At 41.7% G+C, this 25,821-nt stretch overlaps 1 protein-coding gene and 1 long non-coding RNA gene across 2 annotated transcripts in view; one reads left to right on the top strand and one right to left on the bottom strand.

Moving 5' to 3' along the window:
* Window positions 1-23,103, bottom strand: part of bahcc1b (BAH domain and coiled-coil containing 1b) — a 64,173-nt gene extending 41,070 nt beyond the window's left edge. Inside the window, 2 exon segments of the mRNA XM_044178258.1 lie at window positions 9,980-10,311; window positions 21,487-23,103. Of these exon segments, the coding sequence (XP_044034193.1) occupies window positions 9,980-10,151 (172 nt within the window). The 5' untranslated portion in view covers window positions 10,152-10,311; window positions 21,487-23,103.
* Window positions 14,862-18,057, top strand: LOC122867454. The gene is made up of 2 exons (XR_006375918.1): window positions 14,862-15,824; window positions 17,881-18,057. It is a non-coding gene; the product is annotated as an uncharacterized LOC122867454 (long non-coding RNA).
* Window positions 23,104-25,821: the final 2,718 nt, after the last annotated feature.

Here is a 25,821-nt window from a genome sequence, read left to right as displayed (position 1 = left end):
CAGCGGTGCAGTTTCAGCTAAAGTTAGCTCAAACTCCAGTGGAAACAAACACACCTACGCAGCAGAAGCGAAGCAGCAGGGCGGTTGCAGCGAAGAGGAGGACAACATCCTTTAACCAGCAGACCCAGATTAAACCGTATCTATGTCAGCCGGCATTCAACCTACTGAAGTGTCCTTGAGCAAGACATTGAATCCTTACCAGCTCTGCCACCGCTGTAACTGACCCTGCAGTCTGATCTGCCAGCAGCTGAGAAAAGGTGAATTTCCCTACGGGGATCAAATATCACATTATTATTACAGTATGCTACTTACAAGCCATCTACAGTGCTTCCTTCAATCCCACACCACGGACTCATATCTCAGTATCACTGGAGCAGGATGTGTGTGTGCATCTATGTATAACTGTGTGTGTTTGTGTGTGTGTATTCAACCACGCCGCACCGTATCACCCTCCATCATCGTGAGTTGAGGGGTTGTGGTTCCTAGAGAAGCACTTTACTTAAATTAGACCCTCAACGGCTCCACATGCAGGTGTCAGCGTGTAGTGTGTGTGTCTGTGCGTGTATGTGTGTGTGCACATGTACTGTATGTGTGCACGTGTGTGGGTGTCAGACAGTCAGTGTGTGTGAGGTGGGAGAACAAGAGAGAAGCGCGAGATCAGCAGACAGCGAACACGAGACAGAGGCAACAAGGGAGCGAGCGGAGGAGGAGAGAGGGAAGAAGCAAGCGACCAATGGAGGGAGGGAGGGAGGGATAGGGGGAGCGAGAGAGAGAGGATGGGAGCTTGTGACAAAGCGAGAGAGAGAGTGAGAGTGAGACAGAGAGAGAGAAAGCAGGTGAGAATAACCTAGTGTGACCTTATTTCAGCGTGGCTTTTCCATTCTTTATATTCCCTCATTGCTGTAATATTTGCACAGGAATAAAAGATTATTGGAGAGATTCACAGAGAGGAAATAAAGAGGAAGGAAAAGGGGGAGAGAAGGAAAATAAACAAAAGAAAGAATGGGGCTGATGGAGTGTGTGTGTGGCGGGGGGGTTAGGGCTGCAACTAATAATTATTTTCATTGTCGATCATTCTGCCAATTATTTTCTCGATTATTCAATTAATCATTTAGTCTATGAAATGTCAAAAAATAGTGAAAAAAATTGCCCATCACAATTTCTCAGAGCCCTTAAAATGTCTTGCTTTCTCCAACTAACAATCCAAATCCCAAAGATATTCAATTCACAATGATATAAAACAGAAAAAGGCAGGAAATCCTCACATTTTAGAAGCTGGAACCAGCAAATGTTTGGCGTTTTTACTTTAAAAAAATGGCTGAAAAGATTGACTAACGTTTCAGTTCTAACCCCCCATGAAGAGGGAGAAATAAAGGGCAACATCAAATTAGCACCAAAAAAATACCACCCAAACAAATTATATACAAACTAAAAGAAAAGCCCTGACCTACTGGAAAGAAATTATCAACGCACACACACGTTATTTGGACCTAAAACACACCTTCATAATGGTACTCTATCTCTCAACTTATGAGACAATGAGGATATAGACACAGCCTGGTCATTGCAACAGGTAGACACAAGCTGGGCAATATATGTAATTTTGCAACATTATGATCAGAAAATGTCCTTATTAATATTATGATAATGAGCCCTGGCTACCAAGGAAACACTAACTGTGTTTTTGCTGTACACTGCAAGCCATTGAGACAGCGCTTCACTTCCTAAATTAATGCACCAATTATACAGACTTAAGAGAACAATTTTTACACAAAGCCAGCATCAGACTGTGTGTCTAGAAATCAGAAAAAATTAGGGTAAACATCCTAACACTTTGGGACAGATCGGTGAAACAGCTCCCTTGGGTGCACAATATGTATCTGCATGCCATGTTATATATCCACAGGGCCATACTGTTTAAGATATTTGTCTTCTTGTGATTATTTGTCTATTTATTCTCATGATAATGTATTATATTCAGTGATATGCAATTAAGCTTTGGCAATAACATTCATGTCACTAAAGCTTATTTGATTCAAGAAAAAGACAAAGCTGAAACAAATGGAAGAGCTGATAAAACACAGACAAGAGACCAACACAGAGGTTCTGATGAAGCAAGACGTACAAACACACATTCATACACACACATAGGCAGGAGTAAGCACACACATGCAAAAGCAGAGATAAGTGCACACTCACACACAAAAGATGTCCCTATATTATGCATGCACAAATGCTTCCAAACATTACAAAAACACACATCAAAATGACCGGAAAAGACAGTAGGCGGTTATTAAAGAGACAAAAGAGAAAAATAGAGAGAAGGAGAAGAGACACTTTACCAGGAAATCAAAGACGTAGAGGAGAAGAGACAGAGAGAAAAAAAGAGAGATGTGGAGGTAGAGAGAGACATGCAAAAAGGGGGAGAGTTTGCTTCTAATCAGCCTGGATCCAAAATTTAGACAGGCACACACAGATGCACAAGCAGTCCCAGTAGGATTAGGACCTCAGCACTGTGTGTGTGTGTGTGCACGTCCCACGAGACTGATTAGCCATGAATGACTGATGACGGATCTTTGTTGTGTTTTTTTCCCCCTCTCTCGTGCTCTCTTTCCTTGTTTTCTTTCTCACTACTCTTGGCTTGGGCAAGAACATGGGAGGGGATTCTCACAAACACACACACACACACACACACATATGTGTATATATATACACACATATATATATATATATATATATATATATATACATATACATATATATATATATACATATATATATATATATATATATATATATATATATATATATATATATATATATATATATATATATATATATATATATATATATATATATATATATATATATATATATATATATATATATATATATATATATACATATATATATATATATATATATATATATATATATATATATATATATATATATATATATATATATATATATATATATATATATATATATATATATATATATATATATATATATATATATATATATATATATATATATATATATATATATAAAGCTGCACACAGCTCCATGTATATTCAACAAAGGCTCCTGAATATACTTAATGCTTTCATGTGTGTCACTGTGTAACGATCCATGCTGTTCCACACAGCTGCTTCTCTCTTTTTCTTACAACCCCCCACCCCATCTCACACACACACACACACACACACACACACAAACCTATTTCCTATTTAAGAGCACATTAGGTGTCTTTCACACCAAATACTCAATCTGTATGACGACAGCAGTGTGACTCAGAAAAAACTTGAAGGATCTAGGATTCAGGAGGCAGTCCAACCACTCCGCCTTCTTTAACCTCACCTCCAGATGAACCTACGGCCCCCTCCATCCATCTGAGCCCCTGACAGCAAAACAAACTGGACATAGACCCGCCTGAATGGAGGCCATTACAATATGAATGAGCCAAACAGAGCTGAAATGAATCGAATAGAGAACCAAAACACAACAGCCGAGAAAAAGGGGCCCCGGCTGAGTCAAACAAGTCAGCTCGAGTGACGATGAGTCAGGCATAAATGTGACCCTGAGACGAATAAAAGCCGGTCCATCTCAGGTGTCAGTTGCTGCCGCGATAAGGGTTGCTGTGGTTGCAATGCCTCGCTTTGCGGTTTGCATTTTCAGGAGGTGCAGACCTGTGGATCTGGCGAGACTGTGACATCATGTCTGTCCTCCCCCCACTAAGTGATGTCACCACTCTGTCACGTCGCGTAAACAAGGGATTGCCTTGACCCCTCTGAAGAAGTAGAAGGCCATAAAATAGCAGGGAATTATAGTGTCTGCAAACACGCACACAAACATTAGTGCACACACGAAATACCAGCTTTCTTTTCACATATCTTGCGACTTTGTCCTGCATTCATATCATGAATACCAGCCACAGCAGCCACATATTCACATAAAACACCTTATATTGTGTTTTTAAATGAATGCAGACACCCAGACACACACACACCCAGACACACACACACACACACAGCTCCCCCTCCTCCTGTACAGAGTAAGAAGCTGTTTTAGCCTTGTGTTTTGCGGGCTGTTTAAAATGTCATTTTTCTCTCGTTTCTCTGACTTCAAAGGCGCCGCACTGAGCTCTCACTCCCTCTTGCCAAATCCTCCAATCGTTTCTGATTTAGTGAGTTGGCCATGGGCCGAGTAGCACCGGGACGGGCCCGTTAACAACCGGCCAAATGGTGGGGAGAGGGGGAGGCAAGAAGAGAGGAGGTGTATGGGGGGGAGAAACACATGAGGCAATGTGGAAAAGGAGAGGAAGCGGGCTGAAATTGAGACAGAAATAGGAGTGCTGAGAGAAGCTGGTCAGCTAACAACACAAGGAGGCGATGGGTGTGTGGGGAGTTAGACAGAGATGGGAGCTGGATATAAGAGGTGGGGGGATTGATTGAGAAGAGAGGAGCGAGCGAAGGGTGGGGGGGGGTACAGTGCTGTGAGGAGGAGGAGGAGGAAGGAGGGCTGGAGGACCACTCAAAAAAGCAGAGAGGAGCGAACGCAGAGTGAAGGGGAAGTGAAAGAGGAAAGCCCAAGGAGAAGAGGAAGAGGGAGGGCGAGCATGTGGTTAAAGAGGAGCAAGGAGGATGGGTGGAGGGGAGGTCTGGCTAGTGAGGGACAGAAGAAGAAGAAGAAAAGGGGGAAGAGGAGAGAGAGAAAAGAGCACATGGACACAGGAAGTCTGGCGCTTTCCATTCACATGCCAAGTCATCAGATGGTGGTGTGTGTTCACACCCCGGAGATGTCGCAACCAAACGCACCCCGCTCCCTTCAAATCACTGCTACCGACAATAAGCAGCTGTTCACATGTTGGATGAGAGTTGGAGATGAGACAAAAGTCTTCTGTCACTGCAGCAAATGTGCTTCAGAACAAATGCAATCTACACTCAAAACTCCAACATCAAAAAGAGTTCCAGTTAATGTATTCACATTTTTTATCTTTCCACTGATTTTTTGATTTTACTGACCTTTTAGACGACTCAAATCTCGGTCACAGTTACTCCGAGGTCAATTTGATTAGATGCAGTGAAACATTTAGGGATATATTTAAATGATGTTCCATAGTTTGCTTGAAATATCAAAGCATACACAAGAGTCTAATTTGTAATGGAAATGACTTTAATGACATTACTTAATGACTTAATGCCCTTAATGCGTCAACAAATTTCAAACAGTCTCATTTAACTGATTTCTTTGGCCTTGCTGCATATTTTATTTTAAGTTTAGATAAGTGCAGTACTGATGTGGGTGTAAAATCAGTTTTCCAATATTTTGAGGTTGACAAAAAAAAAGTGTGTATGCAAAATGGGATTTTTATAGAATTTGTATGGAGTGTGTGTGCGAAAATTCACCCTAATACACACTAGAAATCACTGTGTCAAAATTGACCAAGTCCAATATACTTTGATGATATACTGTGTTAACTTTACCCACACTTTACCTGAGTGTTAGCATTATTTTTTTATGTTACAGCCCAAACTAAAATATGATTATTTCTGACCCAGTGGTAGACACAACAAGCTTAAGTTTCACCTTAAAACTGGCACAAATGTGCATATGACATTCAAAACTGCAAAGGACATATTATTAACAATCAGTAACAAATAGTGATATGTAAGTTTAAAAAATGCTAGAGTTCACAACCATACCAGCCTTCACCAGCCGTCTCCTCCACACAGGGGGGTCGTCTTGCATGCTGCACTGGTAGCGCAGGTGAGGTAAGGGGAGTTGGATCTGTCTGAGGTTCATCCATTGCTGACTCATCTCACACACACACACACACACACACACACACACACTAAGGCAAGCGTCTCTTCTCTCCCGCTTTCACTCTCTCGCACTGTTGAGAGGCAGCGGAGACGGCAGGCTGAAAAGTCAGGGATGGCGGCCAGTGGGTGCCGTCAGGCGGTAGTAATCTGACTGGATTACCAACCAGGTGGAAACATTCAGCCTCTCTACTCCCTCTTCTCCTTCTCCTCCTCCCTCTCTTCGTCTGCTCCATCCATCTATCATTTACATGCTCATATTCTCTTTTCACCCTTTTCTTTCTTTCCTATACAAGGCCTTCCTTCACCGTTGCCTTTTAACATAATCAGCACCCTACACACACACACACGCACAAACGGCTATCTGTACCAACTATAGACCTCTGTGTCTCTAATCGTATATGCACGTACACACACAGAAACCTCCTCATGTTGCACACACACGCACACACACACACACACACACACACCGTCTTTTCTCTCCATGTTATGCAAGTTGTTTGTGTGTGGAGGCGTGTGCAGGTAGAAGGGCGAAGGGGTGTGTCTCATCTGTGCTGCTGTGACGATCAAAGCCAAAGCCGAGAAACTTCCAAGAGAGCAGAGGTATTACTGACAGCATCATGATGAATGGACAGGGCGGCTGCATGCAAGACACAGACACACACACACACACACACACACATTTATAGCAAAGAAACGCAAAATCTAACTGCGCAATCTTGTGCTTCACTAACAAGACTGAACGGGAATAAAGAATTGGAAATGATGGGGGAGAGAGAGAGAGAGAGAGAAAAGAAGAAGAACAAGGTCAGGGGAGAAGGCCAAAGAGGAAAGATTGAGAGAAAAGAAAGAGAGAAGTGGCAGAGAGGTTATGTAGTCGAACCAAAACATTCTGATTATGGTTTATTACTTTTTCAAAGCAGAAAACACAAGCAGCTTAAGAGAAAATCCCTTTAAGGACTGTGTGTATGTGTGTGTACAGCTGTACTTGTGCGCACACATGCAACATGAATGTAGGCTCTTTCTGTCTGTAGTACTATGTCACACACACGCACACACTCTCTCTCTCTCTCTCACACATACACACACACAAAGTCATGTAAACAAAAACCGTCTGCTGTCTGGGAAGTAACACACCTGTTCAATGACAAGCTCTGCCACACCCTCCATAATACTGCACACCTGTGCTACTGCAGGCTAAACCTAACCTTAATCTCATACACACACACACACACACACACGTAAACACACACTTGCACAACTACTGCCCAGGGGCTAACATCACAGAAAAGGGAAGAAAGAGAGAGAGTGTAATAAAAGCATAGCAGTGAAACAGGGAGGGAAAAGAGAACAAGACAGACAGAGAGAGAGACAAAGGCTTTCCCACTGCTCCTATCAGTAATCTAAACGCCTGTGTAATATCATTGTGGGGTTTTATCAAATGGGGGCTGAGTCTTATGGCGTTGGTATGCGGCTGTCATTCCATCACCTTGTCAAGCGCGACCATATTCAAGCAGACACCATGCTGATCTAAATAAGAGGCTTCAGCAAATTGATGGATTGCAGGTTTTCTGGGATATGAAGAAACAGGGGGAACGAGAGAAGGTTTTTTTTACTTTGAATTTCTGTGAAAGTGATACACCCAGTTTGGTCTTGTGAGAAGGTAAAAAATGTATGTGTGTGTGTGTGTGCATCTCTTTCCAAAGATCTGAAACAAACCCCCCCGTCGTAACCCCCTCCTGCCCTGGTATGGCCAACCCCACATCATATCTACCCCCTGTGCTGAGGCCTAGGGCCAGGCATACAGCTTTCTGAATCTCTAAGGGGGGCAAGCACAAAGGTAACCCCCATCCTAACCTCCCAGCAAACACACACACACACATACCCCAACCCCCATCCCAAAACAACAATCCTCTATGCCCATCATGTCAGTCAAAACCCCATCAGGGACATGCATGGAGAGTCTGGATATCTGGAATCTCAATACAGTGTCATCCACCTTGAGACCCAGTGAGAGGCCCTCTTGAATATATTTCAATAGCATTAGCACCCTGCATTACTATGCTTTTTTTTCCTTTCAACATTACAGAATCATTTTTAAATTGGACCATAATACATGTCAGCGAGCAGCAATATCAGTCAGTGGAGGATAATCTGTTTAAATCGTTATGCAAGTTAGATGTGTATTTGTTAAAACAAGGACACCATCAGTTATAGGTTTTAAAATGGCATGGCCATATTTTTGGTAAAATCATTTCAGTCAAATTTAGAGAGAGACATGCAGCTAAATATATCATGAAATATATAAAATATTTTATCAATATAGAATAAATTATATTGCATGAATTATTGTATAATATATTTAAATATAGCATAATGTAATACTATAATTATGTAAATGTTGTAATATGTATCATACCATAATACATACATGCATTGCAGAATAATACATGCTATAATACATTTTGCACACATTACATTTACAATAACACATTTATTAGACATACAGATGATTAAATATGACACATTTTAGAATATATTTCAGAAATTATAGAAAATAACAATAAATATGAATCTTGTACTATTAGTCCTACATATATTGTAAATTGATTATAGAAAATAAAAGCGTGCACATACACACTACAGTAGTAAAGATGACAGATTCAGAGCTGTACAGCTACACACGTGCTCTTAAGTTTAGAGTCATGAAGAGTGTAAGAACATTTCTGAAGGCAAAACAAGTAAATAAAAAAATATTATTGTTTTTAATCAGGCTCCCTCCATGTGAAGCAGCCAAGACTAGAACCAGGACCTGGAGCACACCAAATGTCAAACTGGTTCATCTTATATTTCTGCAAACAGTGCGCCGAGTTTAATGTGCTGACCGGAAATTATGTATTTTGTTTAAATTGTTAAAAGTTAAAATTCCGGACTGGACGTCTGGTCGGTTTTGCTGTTATGTGAAACTAATGAATATGCAAATAAGTGGAGAAAGAGGATGTGTGGATCCTACAAACAACAGACGATATCATTCATGGGCCCGAGTCTCAACGTCTATTTAAAGAACCCGCTGCATGTGCAAATGATAATTAATGAGATTTCTCATCGGGCACGTTTACATTCATCCAGTTAGTCCAGTATATAGACACTGTATGGTTTCAAGCAAAGGCTTTCTTTCTTTCTCTCTCTATACACACGCACTTGCACGCACATGCACACACACACACCTTTCCACCCCCCTCCCTATTGAGACAGGATACCAAAGCTACTTGTTAAATCTAATGCATGCACTGTCAACCCATTCGCACCCCGTCACGTCCCCGCTCAATATAGAAACCGGATTTTCTGGTAGGCTATTACCCGCACCTCTGTTAGCCAGAGCTCCCCATCTCTCCCCACCACTGTGACCCCCAGTTTGTGACCAGTACAAAACCAGCATGTGCCCCGAACCCACCAGCACCAAACCACCATGCTCCTGGAGCCACACAGAAACAGTAGAAACAAGGGACGTGCTCAGCTAATAGCTTTAATTTATTGTTTAATGGGAAATATAAACAGTGGAATTACCCAATTCTAATTAATTACATCAAATGGCAATGATTAGTACTTTACTAATTGATGAAACCATATAAATCTATGACAAGATTATGCTACTGGAAACGCCTAATAATCCCTGTGTGATAAAGGCAAATAATCCTAGAATATTTCTAAAATCGTGAGAGGTTTTACGTGTAAAACAAAGCAGGGAGGTATGCCGTAAATTTAAAGTTGATCTCATTTGCCAAAGAAGCCAAGTTTCTTTAAAAGGGAAATTTCCTACCATGTTCCATATTTTGCTTTTACGCGAGGCTGAAACACTAAACTGATAAATTATATTTATTTTCATATATTACGCACAGAAAGTAGCTATGTAATAAACTGTTCATTAAATTAAGTAAAACATAAAACTAATTAAGATGTCCGCACATTTTTTGCTAATTTATAAATGACCACAAAGTCTGGGCAATTTCCTTCCACAGTAAATTCTAGTTCGTCCCAAAGAGCTTCCGAAGTTTGTAGAACATATGCTTCAGACAAAAGAGAGTGACATATTTTTTTTTTTAAATCCACACTTGTCAGTAATACACATAAAAAGAGCTGCATTCAAAGCTGACCTGAGTGCGGACCCATGGAGAGGTGGGATGAGTAGTATTTCCCGGGCTGGAAGTGAGCGGGGTGCTGCACGGAGCCATGGCCGCCTGGCGCCATCCGAGACGCGGCGCTGTGAACCAACGCGCTCCGCTCCGTCAGGAGGTGGTGCGGAGGAGCGAAATCTCGGCTTTCCATCCCGGTGAGAACCGATAAATCCCAAATCCAAAGTAAAATCCGGAGGCACCGAAGGTCTCAGGCACCCAGATGCAAATAATCCCTTTTATGAACTTCGGGCTCCCCTCGCATTGAGCGGAGTTTTGGCTTTGCAGGGTAGAAACTGAGTCCCCGTCATGTCCTACAAAAAAGAGAGCAGGAGACACGTCAAAGCGCTGACAATAATGAGCCAACCAGGGATGTAGTGCTGAAGAAAAGGCTGTACTGAGAGACAGTCGCTGTTAATGTTTAGACAAACAGACACTATTTACAAAAGCAATACAAATCTCACAAAAAAGGACCACGTTTACATATTATTCTCACTGCTTTGGTAGGCTACAATCCTACGTTTCATTTAATGACGATTTATGTCAGCCCAGCAAGGTGAGTAAAGTCTGTCCTGCAGATTAAAAGGTGGGTGAACTGAGTTTATGTGGATTTGCCCTGCACTACATCTTGCCCCCCACCCCCTCCAATCCTTCGACAAAACACGATGCAAATAATGCACACGGGAGCTTTTTTATCAGCGAAAAGAATTAAAAAGGAAAGGGGGAGGTTTGGCTCAGGTACAAACAAATGGTGCATATACAGTACATGAGTTCACAGCGATAAAAAGCCTCTATCGATGAAGGACGAGTTGTTAAGTCTTTAGACTGAACAAGGACTGTTCATAAACAAGCTGGACCTCGGGGGCTCTTGCACTAAAATATGAAGAAAACCATTTGCGCAACACTTCTGAGCAAGAATGTACGAAATCAGCTTTTACCCTAAATTATGGCGAGTAAAATCTATTCCCAAACCACAGAGTCCCCATAGTGCCCAAAACAGAAAGAAACACACAAGTTTCTGCTTTGATTAATGGATGTTGTTTATGTAAATTAAGTTTGATTTCTTTCCTCATTCACTTGTCATAAAAGCTGACCCACTGTGCACACATTTAACATGTGGCTGTGTCACTTAAGAGGACAGGATATTCTTCATTTCAATTTTAAAAAAGGCAATGAAATTTGGGATTGATATAAGATCCAGTAGCCACGCACACATTTCTGCCTGGGATCAATAGTGTCTGATGTATAGCTTTTATAAATTAAATCTGACTGAAGTGATGCTGCTGTTTTATGTATTTACGTCCTAACGTGTTTCACCTTTAATGTTTGGCTTTTTATAGTTAGCACTATTGTAACTAGGATTCTTATTTGTGGTGTTGCTTATTAATGAAAACGGCAAAGAAACAGTTATTTCTATCAACTCCTACGGAGTCAGCAGCAATGGCCCTCGCCTCCTGGCAGTGGCACACACCATGCATCTCTGCTACATATACAGTCTATGTATAGGCTACACTGTAATCACAAACACAAACCAAATCACCTTTATGCCCCAGTGCAAAAGCGCGGGGCAATAAACAGCGAAACAGACTAGGAAATCATCAACTTTATATGTATGCCTTATAGCCTCATTTACTTAGGACTCCATGTGACGCTCAGATAGGGAGAGCTAGTTGCCTGCGTTCGCCAAACACACCTCAGCAGTCCATCTATTAGGCCTTTCAATGCATGGTACGTCCATCTAACGCTCTGTAGATAGAAAATATCAAGAGCTGTGGTGGACCAGGGGCTTATGAAGTGCATAGGAATATAGGCTGCATGAGCTCGGATATTCAAGTCTTCTTTACGCACACACACTCTCACACACAAGCTGCTCAAGGACTCCCAACTTTCAGAAATTGTGTTTGGGTGGGGGGTGTGTGTGTGGGGTGGGGTGTCTCCAAAGTTCAGCAGCTCTGACAGAGCAAATGTTTTTGTGAGTGTGTGTTGTACGTTCAAACACAAAATATCCAATGCATGCAAATATCCAAATTCTTCCCATAAGAATATTTGCCCTAAAGTGCAAGTACATTTAAATAATTTTAGTTCCCTTTTGTTTGTGAGAACCACGTTATCATTTTTCACCACATCTAATCGACAGCAAGAGGAAAAATGAGGGTGAAAAAGGAGAGAAACGCAGGCTACTGCAAGCGCACTGGGAAGGCAAAATGGACTCTCTCCTGTCCCCTAGGCTGTGAGAAACAATGGCCCTTCTCTACTGGACATCAATCATAAACCACTCTCGTCTGACATTTGTCTATACATTTTTAAATTTTCAGGCCGTAACACCCGTCCTCGGTGTTTACATTCCACGTCAACAGAGAGCCACTCAGGCTACATTTAACAACCCGAATCTAAATCCCATGTTATCGCACGCCACGCAAACAAAACGACATGAGCAGATCGCGCATAACAGTTTGGGAAAATGATCATTTGGATCTGCTGTAATGTGTGTGTGTGTGTGTGTGTGTGCGCGCGCGCGTATACGTGGAAGGCGTTCAGACTTCCTTCCACTTCACCCAGACTCCCCCAAATCCCATACACACCTCCCAAAAACACACACACACACACACACACACACACACACACAGACACACGCCTTCCAAACGCGCACACACACCTCCACCATCACTGCCCTGCAAAGGGTCGAACTATCGTCAGACGAAAATCCCCCTAAAGTAACCAATACTGGTCAAAACGACATTACATGAACTTCAAATCAGCAAATAACTGTATTTCAGATGTCGTGCAATTCAGGTTTCAGACACACACAAAAACGCGTTTTGTGCTATTTCAACAAAAATCTATTAAATCAAAAATGTGTGGACCTTTAGACAAAAGATAAAAAGAATTAAAGAGCATTCACTGTTTAAGGGGCTCGGGTTCAGAGGCCAGTTCATTGCCTTCAACAATTTTGCAATAAAGTAAAGTCACACAGCATAACCGGGACACTAAATCCGGATATTCAGAGGCCGGCTAAACAGGAGAGACAAGCCCGGCCGGGCCGAAGACAGCCCGGCGTCTGCACAGCCTTCATACCGAGGGGGGGGGGGGATGCAGGGAGCACTGCAGTTTGCAATAAACTGCCCTGTCTCCCTCCCTTTCAAACACACACACACACACACACACACAATAGGAAAATAACAAAGAATAATCTACAATTTATAATCTATGAAACTACAGGCGTGAGGAGGCGCGCTGAAAGTGGTTTTGAATAGTCCTCTGAATGAATTAGAAACACACAAGTAATTTGGCTGTGAAGAGAGGTCAAATCAAAAAGTGACATATCGCCCACAGCTCCTCTCTCCAGACTGGACAGGAGAGAAAAGAGTGGGAATAAGGTATCGGAAATAAATCCTTTAAAATACAGTCAAATCGTGAGGCTAATATTATAATTACTGAATGAGGGATTTCTTCAGATTATTATTCTGAAAGGTTTAGCAGAGTCATGTCAGCTTGCATTGTAGCCTACTATTTACTTCTATAAAGGTATGACAGTGAATAATAGCGGAGCATTTGAATATATAGATGCGTCTCCATTTAAATAAAACGGTAAATTTAGATCATCCTCTCTTGCATGCAGCACTTGAACTAAAATCAGCATTCAGTACAATCACCAAAGATTACAAAACGCAGCTCTAAAATAATTTGCTACTTACTGGTAAGTTATAGGCTATCCACTGCATGGCGAGTAGGGTATAATGAAAGAAAAAGTATAAAAATATTCAAAGTGAAAATCCCCGAGTCGCAGAGGTGAAACATGTGGGATTGATTACATCCTATGCTGCTGCAGATTGTGGTGTGCAGTCAGTTGAGGTATGGGAGAGACGCATCGTAGAAGTTCAGGCTTGTAGTGAATCGAGGCTCGTTCATGCTGCCGGAGACTCAGACACGCCGGGAGGAGGAGGAGGAGGAGGAGGATGGAGGGGTGTGTGTGCTCGGGGAGGGGTGAACGCGCAGGACTATTGGTTTGAGAACGACAATGTGAAAGCGTGCCCGTGAGGAGCCCCCCCGCCCCCGCCCCACCCTACCCTTTCCTACCCCTCCTACCCCCCCCCCCCCAGTCGACGGTAAACACACGCTGCTATTGGCTGCCGCTCCGAGCCAATGAGGAAGCCGCCGGAGCCGCGGAGCGAAACGGCGGGCGTTTGATTTGCAGCCCTCGGCGCACTGCGTGCACAAGCAAATGCGAGGAGACAGGCGGCACAGCTCGGCGCTGTTCAGCGGGCAGCGAGGAGAGGAACTGGAGCCGTGCAGTGCTGCCTGCACTTTCTGATCACTGGTGGAGAGCAAACAGCATCTATAGCCTATTCTGTGTGATCCCACTACAGTTCAGTTCAAATGCTCCATGTGCTCTGAGTGTATCGTTATTTTGCTGTGTGACAGCGATGATGTGATCGTTTTATTGATGCTCCTTTAGGGAAATCCGCTTTCTCACTCGCCCCATGTGTTTTGCTAAATAAATCCTTATTTGTAGAATCTGTATCTGATTTATTGGACATGTAGGCTATGTTTGCAATGTAAGACATTCTGCACACATTTGCACAGCCACATTAAGATAAGAGAAGTTTAGGACCTGTAAGTAAAAGGCGTACGTAACTTAATAAGTTAAGCGTATGTTTAATATAGTATCCACTGGGATACTGGGAGTAGGTCATCTAATTCTGTGCTTTGTCCACAAAGCCAAACTCTGCTCTGATAGTGCAGGTAATGCTCTGAACATGAACTTGCATTTCTTCTGTATCAGGTCACTTATGCCATGTATAAAGGAATCTGTCATTTAACAACATTAGAAACGACACTTGGAGAAAGGGTTAATAAAGTTGCTTTATTTTTATGTGCATTTGGGGGAAAGTTTAGAAGGCTTACACGTAAATCTAAATAACACAGGCTACAGTATACTCAGTATTTTCTATTTTATGGCTGTATGTCTGCCTGTCTCTATCTCACACACGCATACACACACAAGGGCAAATTGAATCACTGCGTAATTTGAAAGCATTACTGTCCCCGGGGTTAGCCTTGCGCACGGTTCACTAATTTAGCCAATTAAAAGTGGAAGGATATGGGCTTGTGTGTTTCCATGTCGAAATATATGAGCTGCTATAGGCTAATATTCCCGTCCTGGTTTGTTTATATGTGGAGGCAAAGGGTTAAAACTCGGGGCTTCGGTCTTGCGAGGCTTCTGATTGGCTGGCAGGTTGCCAGAGTGCTGTCAATCATCGAGTGTAAACAAGGCTCTGATTGGCTGCTGGCCAGTCCGCACTGGGCTGTCTGAAAAAAGCAATTACTGCCCCTGCGGTTTCAAGGCGGCCCAGCGTTGAACGATGAAAGGAGATAAGGAGGGGCGGTTTCAAGGCGCCCCCCACGGCGAATCCCGTTGGCGTCAGAGCAAAAGGAGAGTCAAGAGTGACTAAATCAAAGGGAATACGGTAAAAGGGGGGAAATTACACGTTGTATTAAATGTAGAGGCTAGATTCGCAGAATGGTGCAATAACAACTTTGTGTTTAGAAAATGGAGGAGAGAACAGCAACAAGAACCGGAAAACAGCTATTGCGCTGCTTCGAGGGAGCTCCTTTTTTTTACAAAACACGAAGGGAAAAAAGTTTTTGTCAACAAAAGGAGTCAGTGGAAAGAGCAATAGGTCTGTTAAGAAACAAAATCAAAAACACTGACGATATTGGGTCGTCAGGATTTGGCTCTTATTGTGCTGCTGCGCCTAAAATGTTGACTAAAACTTTTTGCCAACTGTTCAATAATTAAGTGGACATTTCCGCAGAAGCTTAAATGGTAGGTCAGTTATAATAATAAATTACATCCTATTCCTATTAATTGTTTCTGAAATGGGGAATAGAAGAAGTTATAAACCATAATTTTTAATTTTCAGTATAATCAAAGAAAACAACATCTGAAAATAAACATGAAACATTAAAAATATAAAAAATAATGTGTAAATACGTTGCCCTGATGTGAAAACGTTTGCTTTATGTTACATAAAAATGTATCAACTGTAGGCTACAAATAAAAATAAAACAATACCAAACACTTGGCAATGAAACTAAACAGAACAGTGCAATTGAGTATATTTAACTAATAATTATATATATAAAGGACTGTACATATGGCTTGTCTATTTTTTTGGGAATCATTATGATTATATATTTTCTTCAAACCAACAACGCAGCAAAAATTCAGTCATAGGTGTGTGTGCATGAAAGCAAAACCTTACAGCCTGTATGTCTTTTAGCTGAACTTGTCCAGAGCTGACAACAGTGAACATGCACCTCATAAAGTATATGTAGACTGTTCCAACTGATGTCCCTTTACATTAAAACAGAGACTCGCTCCCGTGCTTGGGTCCAGCCCCCAACAAATCACACTGGACAAAGGAGACCCAAGCTGCTCTGCTGCCGATAGATAACTGTGTGCATTGAGGAAAGCAAGACTTCCATCTATAGAGTAGAATGAATTGATACATATATAATTCAAATCAAATAACGCCAAGGCGAGCAGATTTATCACGTCTGTAATTAGATAATCGTTACCCTCTTTTCCTATTTACATAGCAGCCTGCATTCCAAAGCCCTGCGCTCTCCAATGGGCTTCAGCCACCACGTGTCCACACACACACACACACACACACACACACACACACACACACTATACAAAAAGCTCAAATCTAACAATATTCAGCAGACTTCCACAGTTGTTAAAGGTCGATATTTTAATAGCCCAAATGTGCTCTCCAGCCAGCAAGACAACCATGAATTATAATTTATGCATTAAGAGTCCATTAAGATGACAACCTTTGTGGAGTTGTGAAACTCATAAGCTGGTGCTCGAGGTCCATCAGAATGTATAGGCTTATTTTTGCAGCCTCATTAAGAAAGAAATCTATGTTATTTTCTAAGTAAGCTATCTCTCACATGTGGACTGCATGGAGTCAACCAGGAGGTTTGGATCCAAAGAGGACCATTGCTTCATCCTAATCGACAAGTTTGCAGTGAAATTACAAATTCACAGGCTAGCAATATTGCAAAAAAAATTGTGATAAAAATAGTGCAACAAATACATATGTGTTATCGGGATTTTGCAACAACCGTTAGGCTACAATAAGTTAGGTAAATTAGTGCTGTCACTTTTCCTGATTCCAGCTGCTTAGGACATCTTAGAAAACCAATGCCAGAACATGTCGATATAGCTTAGAGGCTATAGTAACCTCACTACATAGGATATATATATATATATATATATATATATATATATATATATATATATATATATATATATATATATATATATATATATATATATATATATATATGTTTTTGTTGTGTTGTTTTTTTAAATGACTAGTTTCCTGTTCTCTCCCCCAACAGTGTTGCCCTCAGCACTAATGACAGAGGGACAATAAAGAATCCTGTTCCGCAGCTCACAAAAGGGGTCCGGCACTTAAAACAGAAATCTGCATTTAATTTATTTAGTGACAAGGAAAAGCCTTTTATAGCTTGATTTTTATTGGTTCTTTTTCACTTAAAAGGTGGGGGTTGGGTGTGTGTGTGTGTGGATACGCGTGTGTGTGTGCAGAGAAAGAGAGAGAGAGAAAGCATAACACACACACCCCAGCCTCCTCTGGTCCGTGTGCCAGCGCGAGCTACCCTATACGGCGGAGGGGGGGCCAGCGGATAATTAATGCGGATTGACTGATTGCTCTTGAAACAGACCGGCCCTGCGCGCGGATTGTCCTCGAGCAATGAAGCGTTCCTGACTGACACTTTCCACCTTCCCTTCTTCGCATCCTTCTTCCCTTTTTTTTTCTCTCCCCTTCTTTCTTCCCTCACACTAGACCGGTGTGCGAGACTCTTCCTCCGCGGCGAGGAGCCACACATCCCGACCGCTTTTTCTGGTCGTCCAGCCCAGCCAGCCGAAGCAGCTTCTCCCCTGCTCTGGAGATGTGGCGTCATGTGTGCACGAGTGCACAATTGAATGAACCGAAAATACAATAAATAAATCAACAAATAAATTAAGCATGCAAACATTATTTATGGGTTCTTTTTTAGATTTTGATGCTTTTGTTTCCCCCTACAACCTGTGCAACCTGACATGCATCCGTTCACTGTTGCTTTTGTGAAAATGAACTCTACTGCAACTTTACCTCATCAGGAGTTATGTCTCCGTAAAAAAAAAAAAAAAAGTGAATGAGCTATTTTCCGTACATTAAAAAGTGGATGACGTGCGGTTAAAGTGGGTGCTATACCCTCCACTGGATCCCCAGCATTAATTGAATAAACTTTTGAACGTCTTAGTAAGACCACATGAATAAAGGCATAATTCACAGTCAGTCGGGAAACACATTGGCGAAGCTGGTTTTAAATGAGGTCCAAATGGAGAGCTGTCTCCACGGGAGGCCCTGCATACATGGGGCAACCATCCTTTTCTCACCAGATATTTCTGATAGCCCTTTAATGATGCGAATTTCCATACAGGGACGTTCACCAGGGAGACGCCCCGGCTATCTAAAGGTGATGCAACCCCATGAGACAATAGAGCCGTATTTGAGTAGAAAAGCATGCGAAATGTAGCGCTGCCAAGCTTTTGGTTTTGAAAAACAAGGCTGTTTTGTGCGCTCTGGGCGTGTAACAACGGTGATGTGGGTACATTGTTCAGTTTTTCTTTTTCCTTTTGGTGGTCAACACACTGTAAATATCAACCTCAACAAACAACAACGGCATCCAAAACCACTAAGAAGAAGAAGAAGAAGACATGATGGAGTCAGAAGTTGAGTGGACACAAAAACAACATGACCTTTTCTTCTCTGTGTGCGCAGGACAGATGCTGCTATTTCTGATCATCCTGACAGATAGGCTGCAGAGGAGCTCCGACCTCAGCATGGGCCACGAAATGTGAAATGGTTGCCATGAGAAATAAAATTACTACAAATGTTCCACTTCTCGATCAAAACGCTTTAAACGACTTGAATTATGATGTTAGATGACTAAAGGCTCATGTCTTCAGACACCTTTAGATCAAGGGGATGATGGCGCAGCAGAAGAAGATGATGGCTATGATGATGATAACGGAGGGAATAGCGCGGGCACCAAATTAGTACCTGTCACATAGTCATATATCCGGCTGCAACCACCACCAGGCCTGTATGGATGAGATGAAAGCACCAGCATCTATTTATGGGCCATCAAAACGCAGGTGGAGGCTTTAATTATCATTACCATTTGAACATAAACAGCCATAGCGTGCCGTCCCGCGTGTGTTTGCACTGTAAGCTTTATGTGTAGTTTATATTCAGACAGAGAGGAGAATTGAATCTTAACAGCTAGTGAAATGTTGATAATATACACGCAAATAAAGGATTTAAATATATTGTGTGCCTGATGTGATGGACCAACGTGAAACATCTTTGTTTTTCTGGTTGTTCCAAGCATTAAGATCAGTTACATTGGAAAATCTCTAAACACAAAGCAAATGTTAAAAGTGTAATACTGAGTGTCTCCAGTTTGGGCCCCTGGGGTCAATAGGTCAGCTGACCTGCAAATCATCACTCAAAATTTCAAATAATCGCAATTGATTCTTTCAACAAAAACAAGGACTTATTTTGCAACAAAGTTCTTTGCATGACTCATAACTTTAACAGTCGCCCATAATGTGCTTTAGTGACGCAAGTGACTCCTAAGGGGAAAAAACAGGATTTCAGGAAACTTTCTGAGAAAAACATTTTTAATATTAAGTCATGTGTCCTCTTGCAGACTGTTGCTTAAGCACGTTGGTCATATTATGACCGTATTGTTGGTTAAGGATTACTCAAAGCACCTAATCAGATCACATCTCTGCATCTGGATCAACTCCCAAAAGAAAACCCATCCAACAACAATTTCATTTTGAGTTTATAGTAAACACTGCAAGTAAACGGCAACAGTGTGTTTGTTACTGGCTGATAGGAGCCAGAAACATTTGGGACTGAACAACCTGCAGTGTCCGACAAAGTAAAACTCTCATAAGGAAAAAAATATAACTACAATTATGACTGAACTATAAACCAGCCATGTGTCCAACAACAGCTGACTATTTTATTACTTGTATGATCTATAGATAATGTAGTAAAACTACATTATAGCTGCAAATAATAACATTTAACAATGTTTTTACAAAATGTATCTTCCGCCTGCTTGTCTTTGTATCCTATACACCAATGACATTTACTGTATCTTTTTAGCAGATACTGGGACATTTACTACTTGTGTTGTTCCTAAAATAAAATAAAGTAAAATAAAATTACAATAAGTGTGTGTTCGAGTGATGAGACTAAGAAGTAAAGCAGGTGTTTCATGTAGACCTCCCTACACTGGACACTAATACAGAAGAAGTTTATTTTTTACATTCAGATGCAAAAATCAGGAAACTTTGTATGGGTGTGAACATTTTATTTGTGTTGATTCTAGGATGTTAACCAAAATTATTCCTAAATGAGTCTGACAAAAATTAATAAATAACTAAATAGATTTTGACCTATTACTGTAAAAGCAAGGTGATGAGGAGTCGGTCTATATGGTGGGAATTTTGTAAGAGGCTTCCTGCATCAGTATCTAAATCGAGGATCAGTCAACGACATTAACGTCTTTAGACCTGACAAAGACGTATGTCATCTCGCATGGATGGTTATATGGCCAACGGTGTTGCCAAAAGCTCTTGATGTGTGTGTGTGTGTGTGTGTGTGTGTGTGTGTGTGTGTGTGTGTGTGTGTGTGTGTGTCAGAGAGAGAGAGTGAGTGTGAGAGAGAGGCAGCTCTACAGCAACTCGGTATCCTCGGTGTTACCGTGTAACTTAATATAACAGAAGTAAGCCTGACAAACTATAACACCCAACTGTGGAGCCGATCCGCTAAAGGGAGCTACACTTTACATGGTTGAATTGCCGTGTGCGTATGTGTGTGTGTGCGTGCGCGCGCGCGCCACTATATTGGCACATGCCCCCCCGAGAGGCCCCAACTGATAAACCTTCTTACATTAACTGCGTACTCAAGGTTCAAGAAAGACATGGAGATTTTTCACTCAAAAACATGCGCCCATCCATTCGGTTTGTCAACAACACAGGCAAAGAGAAAAAATATATATGTAAAAAATATCTGCAGTGATTACACGTTTTAAAGTTGTTGGAAGCGTAAAAAACGATCTGAAGAACTATCTAAATAGGCAAATAAATAAATGAGCAAACAAACACATTTTCATCTTGGGTACATATTGGAACAAGGACTCAAAATACGCCTGGCATTAAAAACTATTCAGGGCTGTTTAGCCTTCTCCCAAAATCGAGGCTTTACAAGAGTGTCAAAACTCCGTGAAAATACTGCGAATAATATATTTTTTTTTTAAAAAGTAAACTCCTTGCTGGATAAATTACACTGACAATGATTAAACATAGTACAAAATACAACACCTACCTATAAAACGACCGTCTCCATATAGCACATAATTGTATTTATGGATCTAAAAAAAAAATAAACAACCAAAAAGAGTCTTTCTTCCTCCCAAAACTTGACAACTCGGGGGAAAAAAAGTCTTGCTCCTACACTCTTTATCCAAAGCAACGCGCATTAAGATGTATGGACTTAAATAGCGCTCCGCTTCCTTAAACGTTAGCTCTCTGCTGAATTTATCCACCGAGGGGTTTTCCCGACTACAGGCTCCGGATCCTGTGGATGTGAGGCTGTATAATAGCAAATTTATGTCTGGATGACGCGTCCTCTCGCTCCCACAATGGAGCTGAAGCGCTGACATTAAACAGAAAATTGATGGAGGAACTCTCTTTCTTTCTCTATTTCTATCCCTCTCTTTCCCATGCACTCTCTCTCTCTCTCTCTCTCTCTGGTCTTGTCTAGGGGAGTAGATGAGAGCTTTCTTGCATTTTCTTTTTTTTTTAATCAGGGGAGGGGGCAAAAGAACATCATCAAGCATGCTTGTGAGTTACACACCAGGAATACACCCACTTCCATCCACAGCAACAAAGATATAGTCAATCATATAAGTATGAGCTTCACACACATTTACGCACCAAGACAAACGCGCGCACACACACCTTTTTCTGACCAGTATTGTTTTGTTTGCATTTGTGATTGTGCTGAACCGAATCTATGCATGGAGGAGGAGGCCTATCACTCCTTCCACATGCATCTTTCTGATAACATGAGATTTGCACCAAACTGCCAAAGTTTTATCAGAGTGAAGTGAAGAGTGAAGGTTTTGGGTAATCATTCCTCTGTCTATGCAGCATCTAACCTATAACCGTGATGTGGTGGAAGGCAGGCCGTATCAAACTGCTCAGTTTTTATTTGAGGAATAGTTCGAGTCTGGCATGAAAAGGAGCAATCAGCTCTTCTCTGGAAAATCCGATTGATATTTGTTTCTAGTGGTGGTTGTTTGCCAAATGATAGCCCTAATTACCGCCTGGAGGTCACAGCTTACCCACCTTTTTAAAAATCACCAGTAGCCACATCAATGCCTGCTACAGTATATATAGCTGTTCTCCTGAGTTTCAGAGGCATTTTGTTCTGAGGATGGCCGGCAGGCCGGCGCAAGCAAACACTGCCATTCACACACGGGTTCAATTGTAAGAGCACTATAAACATTTAGCACAGGCGTTAAAGAGTCCACGGCATTCTGTGCTTTTGCCCCGCAGCCTTTGATCAAGTCCAAACGGTCCAGACAAGTTTGTGCGTAAAAGTGAATTTATCTCCCGTTCTTGCGCCACAGAAAGGGAGCGCAGTCTGCGCCGATGTGTCGCTCTGGAATGGAATAAGAGACAAAGAAATGATTGCAAACAATCGTGCAGTAAAACACACACACACACACACACACACACACACACACACACACACACACACACAGTTTCCATTCGGGAAGGCGTTTTACTGAAGATGCGTAAAACAAGTGAGCTGCAGGTTGGAGATGAATGCGGAAGAAGCGGCGTCTACGAGCTGCAGCTTGGAAATAATTGCAAAAACGCGGCGGTTGTTGGAGTCTTCTTCCCTACTTCCCAAACGGGACCTCAATCTAGGCTTTCTCTTCTTCTCCCCCTGCAGCCCCCACTGGCTGCCCCAGTGGGTCACCGCTTCAGGAGCACCACGTCACCACGTTAACCCCTGCATCACCGCGTCCGGGACAGAAGCGGGGCCGAGAGCCCTGTGGGGTTGTGCAGAGGGAGGGAGGAGGGGGATCCCCAAATTGGGGTGCGGGGACCTCCAGGCTGGTCCAGGGAGTCTCCGGCAAAATGAGGAACAGGTTTCTTTCAATTTATTTCAATTCGGTGGAAATTCACCCCACTACAGCTTATATTAGAATAACTGCTGTAATTAGTCTGCATGGTTTACTCGTTGTTGTTTTCTCTCTATATACACAAGCTCCTGAAACAACATAGTGTAAAAGTCAAAACTCTCTCAAATAAATTCATTTTCTCATTTGTACTATATTTTCAGTATAAAATGGTTAAATTAGTTGTTGTTTTTTGTTATATCCTTTCCAGACGTTATTTCTAATTCATATTGAACAGCATGTGAATTATTGCCGTTGCAGCCAAATACAGACCATAAACACCCCAGTGGCACAATAACCTCCCAACGAATCTGAGTCTAGTCTATAGTCATCCCTGGGTATGTCATATATTTTGGGGGTCAGTGGACTGAGCTGCATGAAAACATTTGACTAGAGTGACATCAGACGTTTCCATCTAACAACAAGAAATATGCTTTACCAGCCCCAACAGGCAAATCCACTTAAACAAACTCACCAAAGTTCGAGCTAAGTAATTCTATTATGACTTTTCCAAACCTTCACTGCCCTCATCACAGTGTTGAAAAATAGAAACTATTCTCTAGACCAAAATCAACAATACGTACATAAATCCTTCCACTATGGTTTTGGCTTTGCCTTTGAAAGGATTTATGGGAAGGGGAAGTGGGAGGGTCATGGCAGACCCCACCCACTCAGGAACGTGACCTTCATTTGTCTCTGTAATGGCCTGCTGTTGCATTGTGGGTTTTGCAGTTAGTCTATATACTCAAACCCTATTTTACATTTTCATTAAAGTCACAATAAAGAAGGGTATGTTCATCTTATTGCACTAATTTCGATTCTGATACGTTTGTTACATTCTCAGTTTAAATGACCACTTCTTTTAATTAAAATTTCAAAGCATTTACAGAACTTTTAAATGCACTTGACTTTTTTTTTACAGAATTACATAAATGTTTTTATTTATTTCCAAATCCTATTTCTGTCACTTTAAGGAAAATCAAGTGTTTTAACCGAATGCATCCCAACCATGCCAACCAATAATATTATCACAGTCTGTTGAACAAACCCGGCCACTTTGTCCCATAAAGCCTTATGATCTTAACTTTTCCTGGAAAAATATTCCACCCTGTTCCCTTTTTTGCACACATTTTGTCCTTCTGTGGTTGGAATTTATACATTTTTGAGGAATACATAACGTGTGGCAGCTTGTGCAACATATTTTTTTATCACTTTAAAACACTTTTCAAAAGATACTTTCTGCTTTATATCTCACAGAATTGCTTCATTAAAATGGAAACGTGGCTAAATTCTTAAGCAAGACCGCACAGAAACTCTGTTGTTTACTTTCTGTCATAGCTGTGATGCCCCTGGTCCTCATCTGTCAACCAAAGTTTCAACTGCAAGTACAAACTGGCTTTAGACCGAACAGTTAAATAGATGCCATCCATACACTCACTCATCCATATACTTCAACTCTGATGAAGGACAATTCTGTTGCATTCGAACCGTTGCCTGCAGCCTGAAATGCGACCCTTCCCTCCCCATTAGAACGATCCCAGACTAGAACTCGACCAGTTTATAGCTAAACCCCTGGCCAGCCCGGGCCTTCTCTGCTCCACACTCTGCTTGTGTTGGGTAAACACGCCTTGATGAGATACTATCAGAGGTGTCAGGTGGTTTTTACTCCTGGATTCCTTATATACGCAGCAGTCGTGTCTCATGGCATTAAAACATCCTTGTTTCTTTAGCAGCACTCATTCTTTGCTTTGGGAGTGTGAAAGTCTTTAAATAGCATCATATTCTAAGTTGTTTATCAAACATCTTTAATGTTCATTACAAAAAACACAGCAGCTGCAGAAAAGACAATATTTGTCCTTTAGAACATTTGGTGTGTGTGTGACGAGCTTTTAAGCCCATCATGATGTTGTACACATATGGCAGTATTGATAAATGTAAACAAATGTTTGAGATTTACTCTCTAGATGTGATGCTTCTCATTTGCTGTGGTGTAATACAGTTGCTCACTCTTAACCCTGTTCAGAGACTGCTCGCCTGCTGCATGTGTGTGTATGTGGACCCCTGATATTTGCTTGTGTGTGTGTGTGTGTGTGTGTGTGTGTGTGTGTGTGTGTGTGTGTGTGTGTGTGTGTGTCACAGCTGCGATAGGTTAAGATTCAGACGCTAAACCTGTTTCTGGTTCCAATTTGAGCCCAGCTCCTCTTTGGCAAATGGAAAACACTTCAAGGTGCCACCGGACCTAAAAATGGTGCCGGTTTCTGCAGTTTACGTGGTCATGTGATTTTTGGAGAACGGACGTTGTTTGCCCCAGAGGCAAGTGCACTGCACACACACACACACACACACACACACGCACACACAAGTTTATAGAGGCCCAGTGACCCCGTAGGTGAGCGTAACTGCATAACTGAGACAGCCACAAAAGGGTGAGCTAAGAGAGCAAAGCATCCTGGGATATGACTTCTTGC

Source organism: Siniperca chuatsi, linkage group LG20 (assembly GCF_020085105.1).
Source record: "Siniperca chuatsi isolate FFG_IHB_CAS linkage group LG20, ASM2008510v1, whole genome shotgun sequence".
Taxonomy (NCBI): domain Eukaryota; kingdom Metazoa; phylum Chordata; class Actinopteri; order Centrarchiformes; family Sinipercidae; genus Siniperca; species Siniperca chuatsi.
Note: the sequence above shows the minus strand (reverse complement) of the source record. Positions and strands in the feature narration are given on the sequence as shown.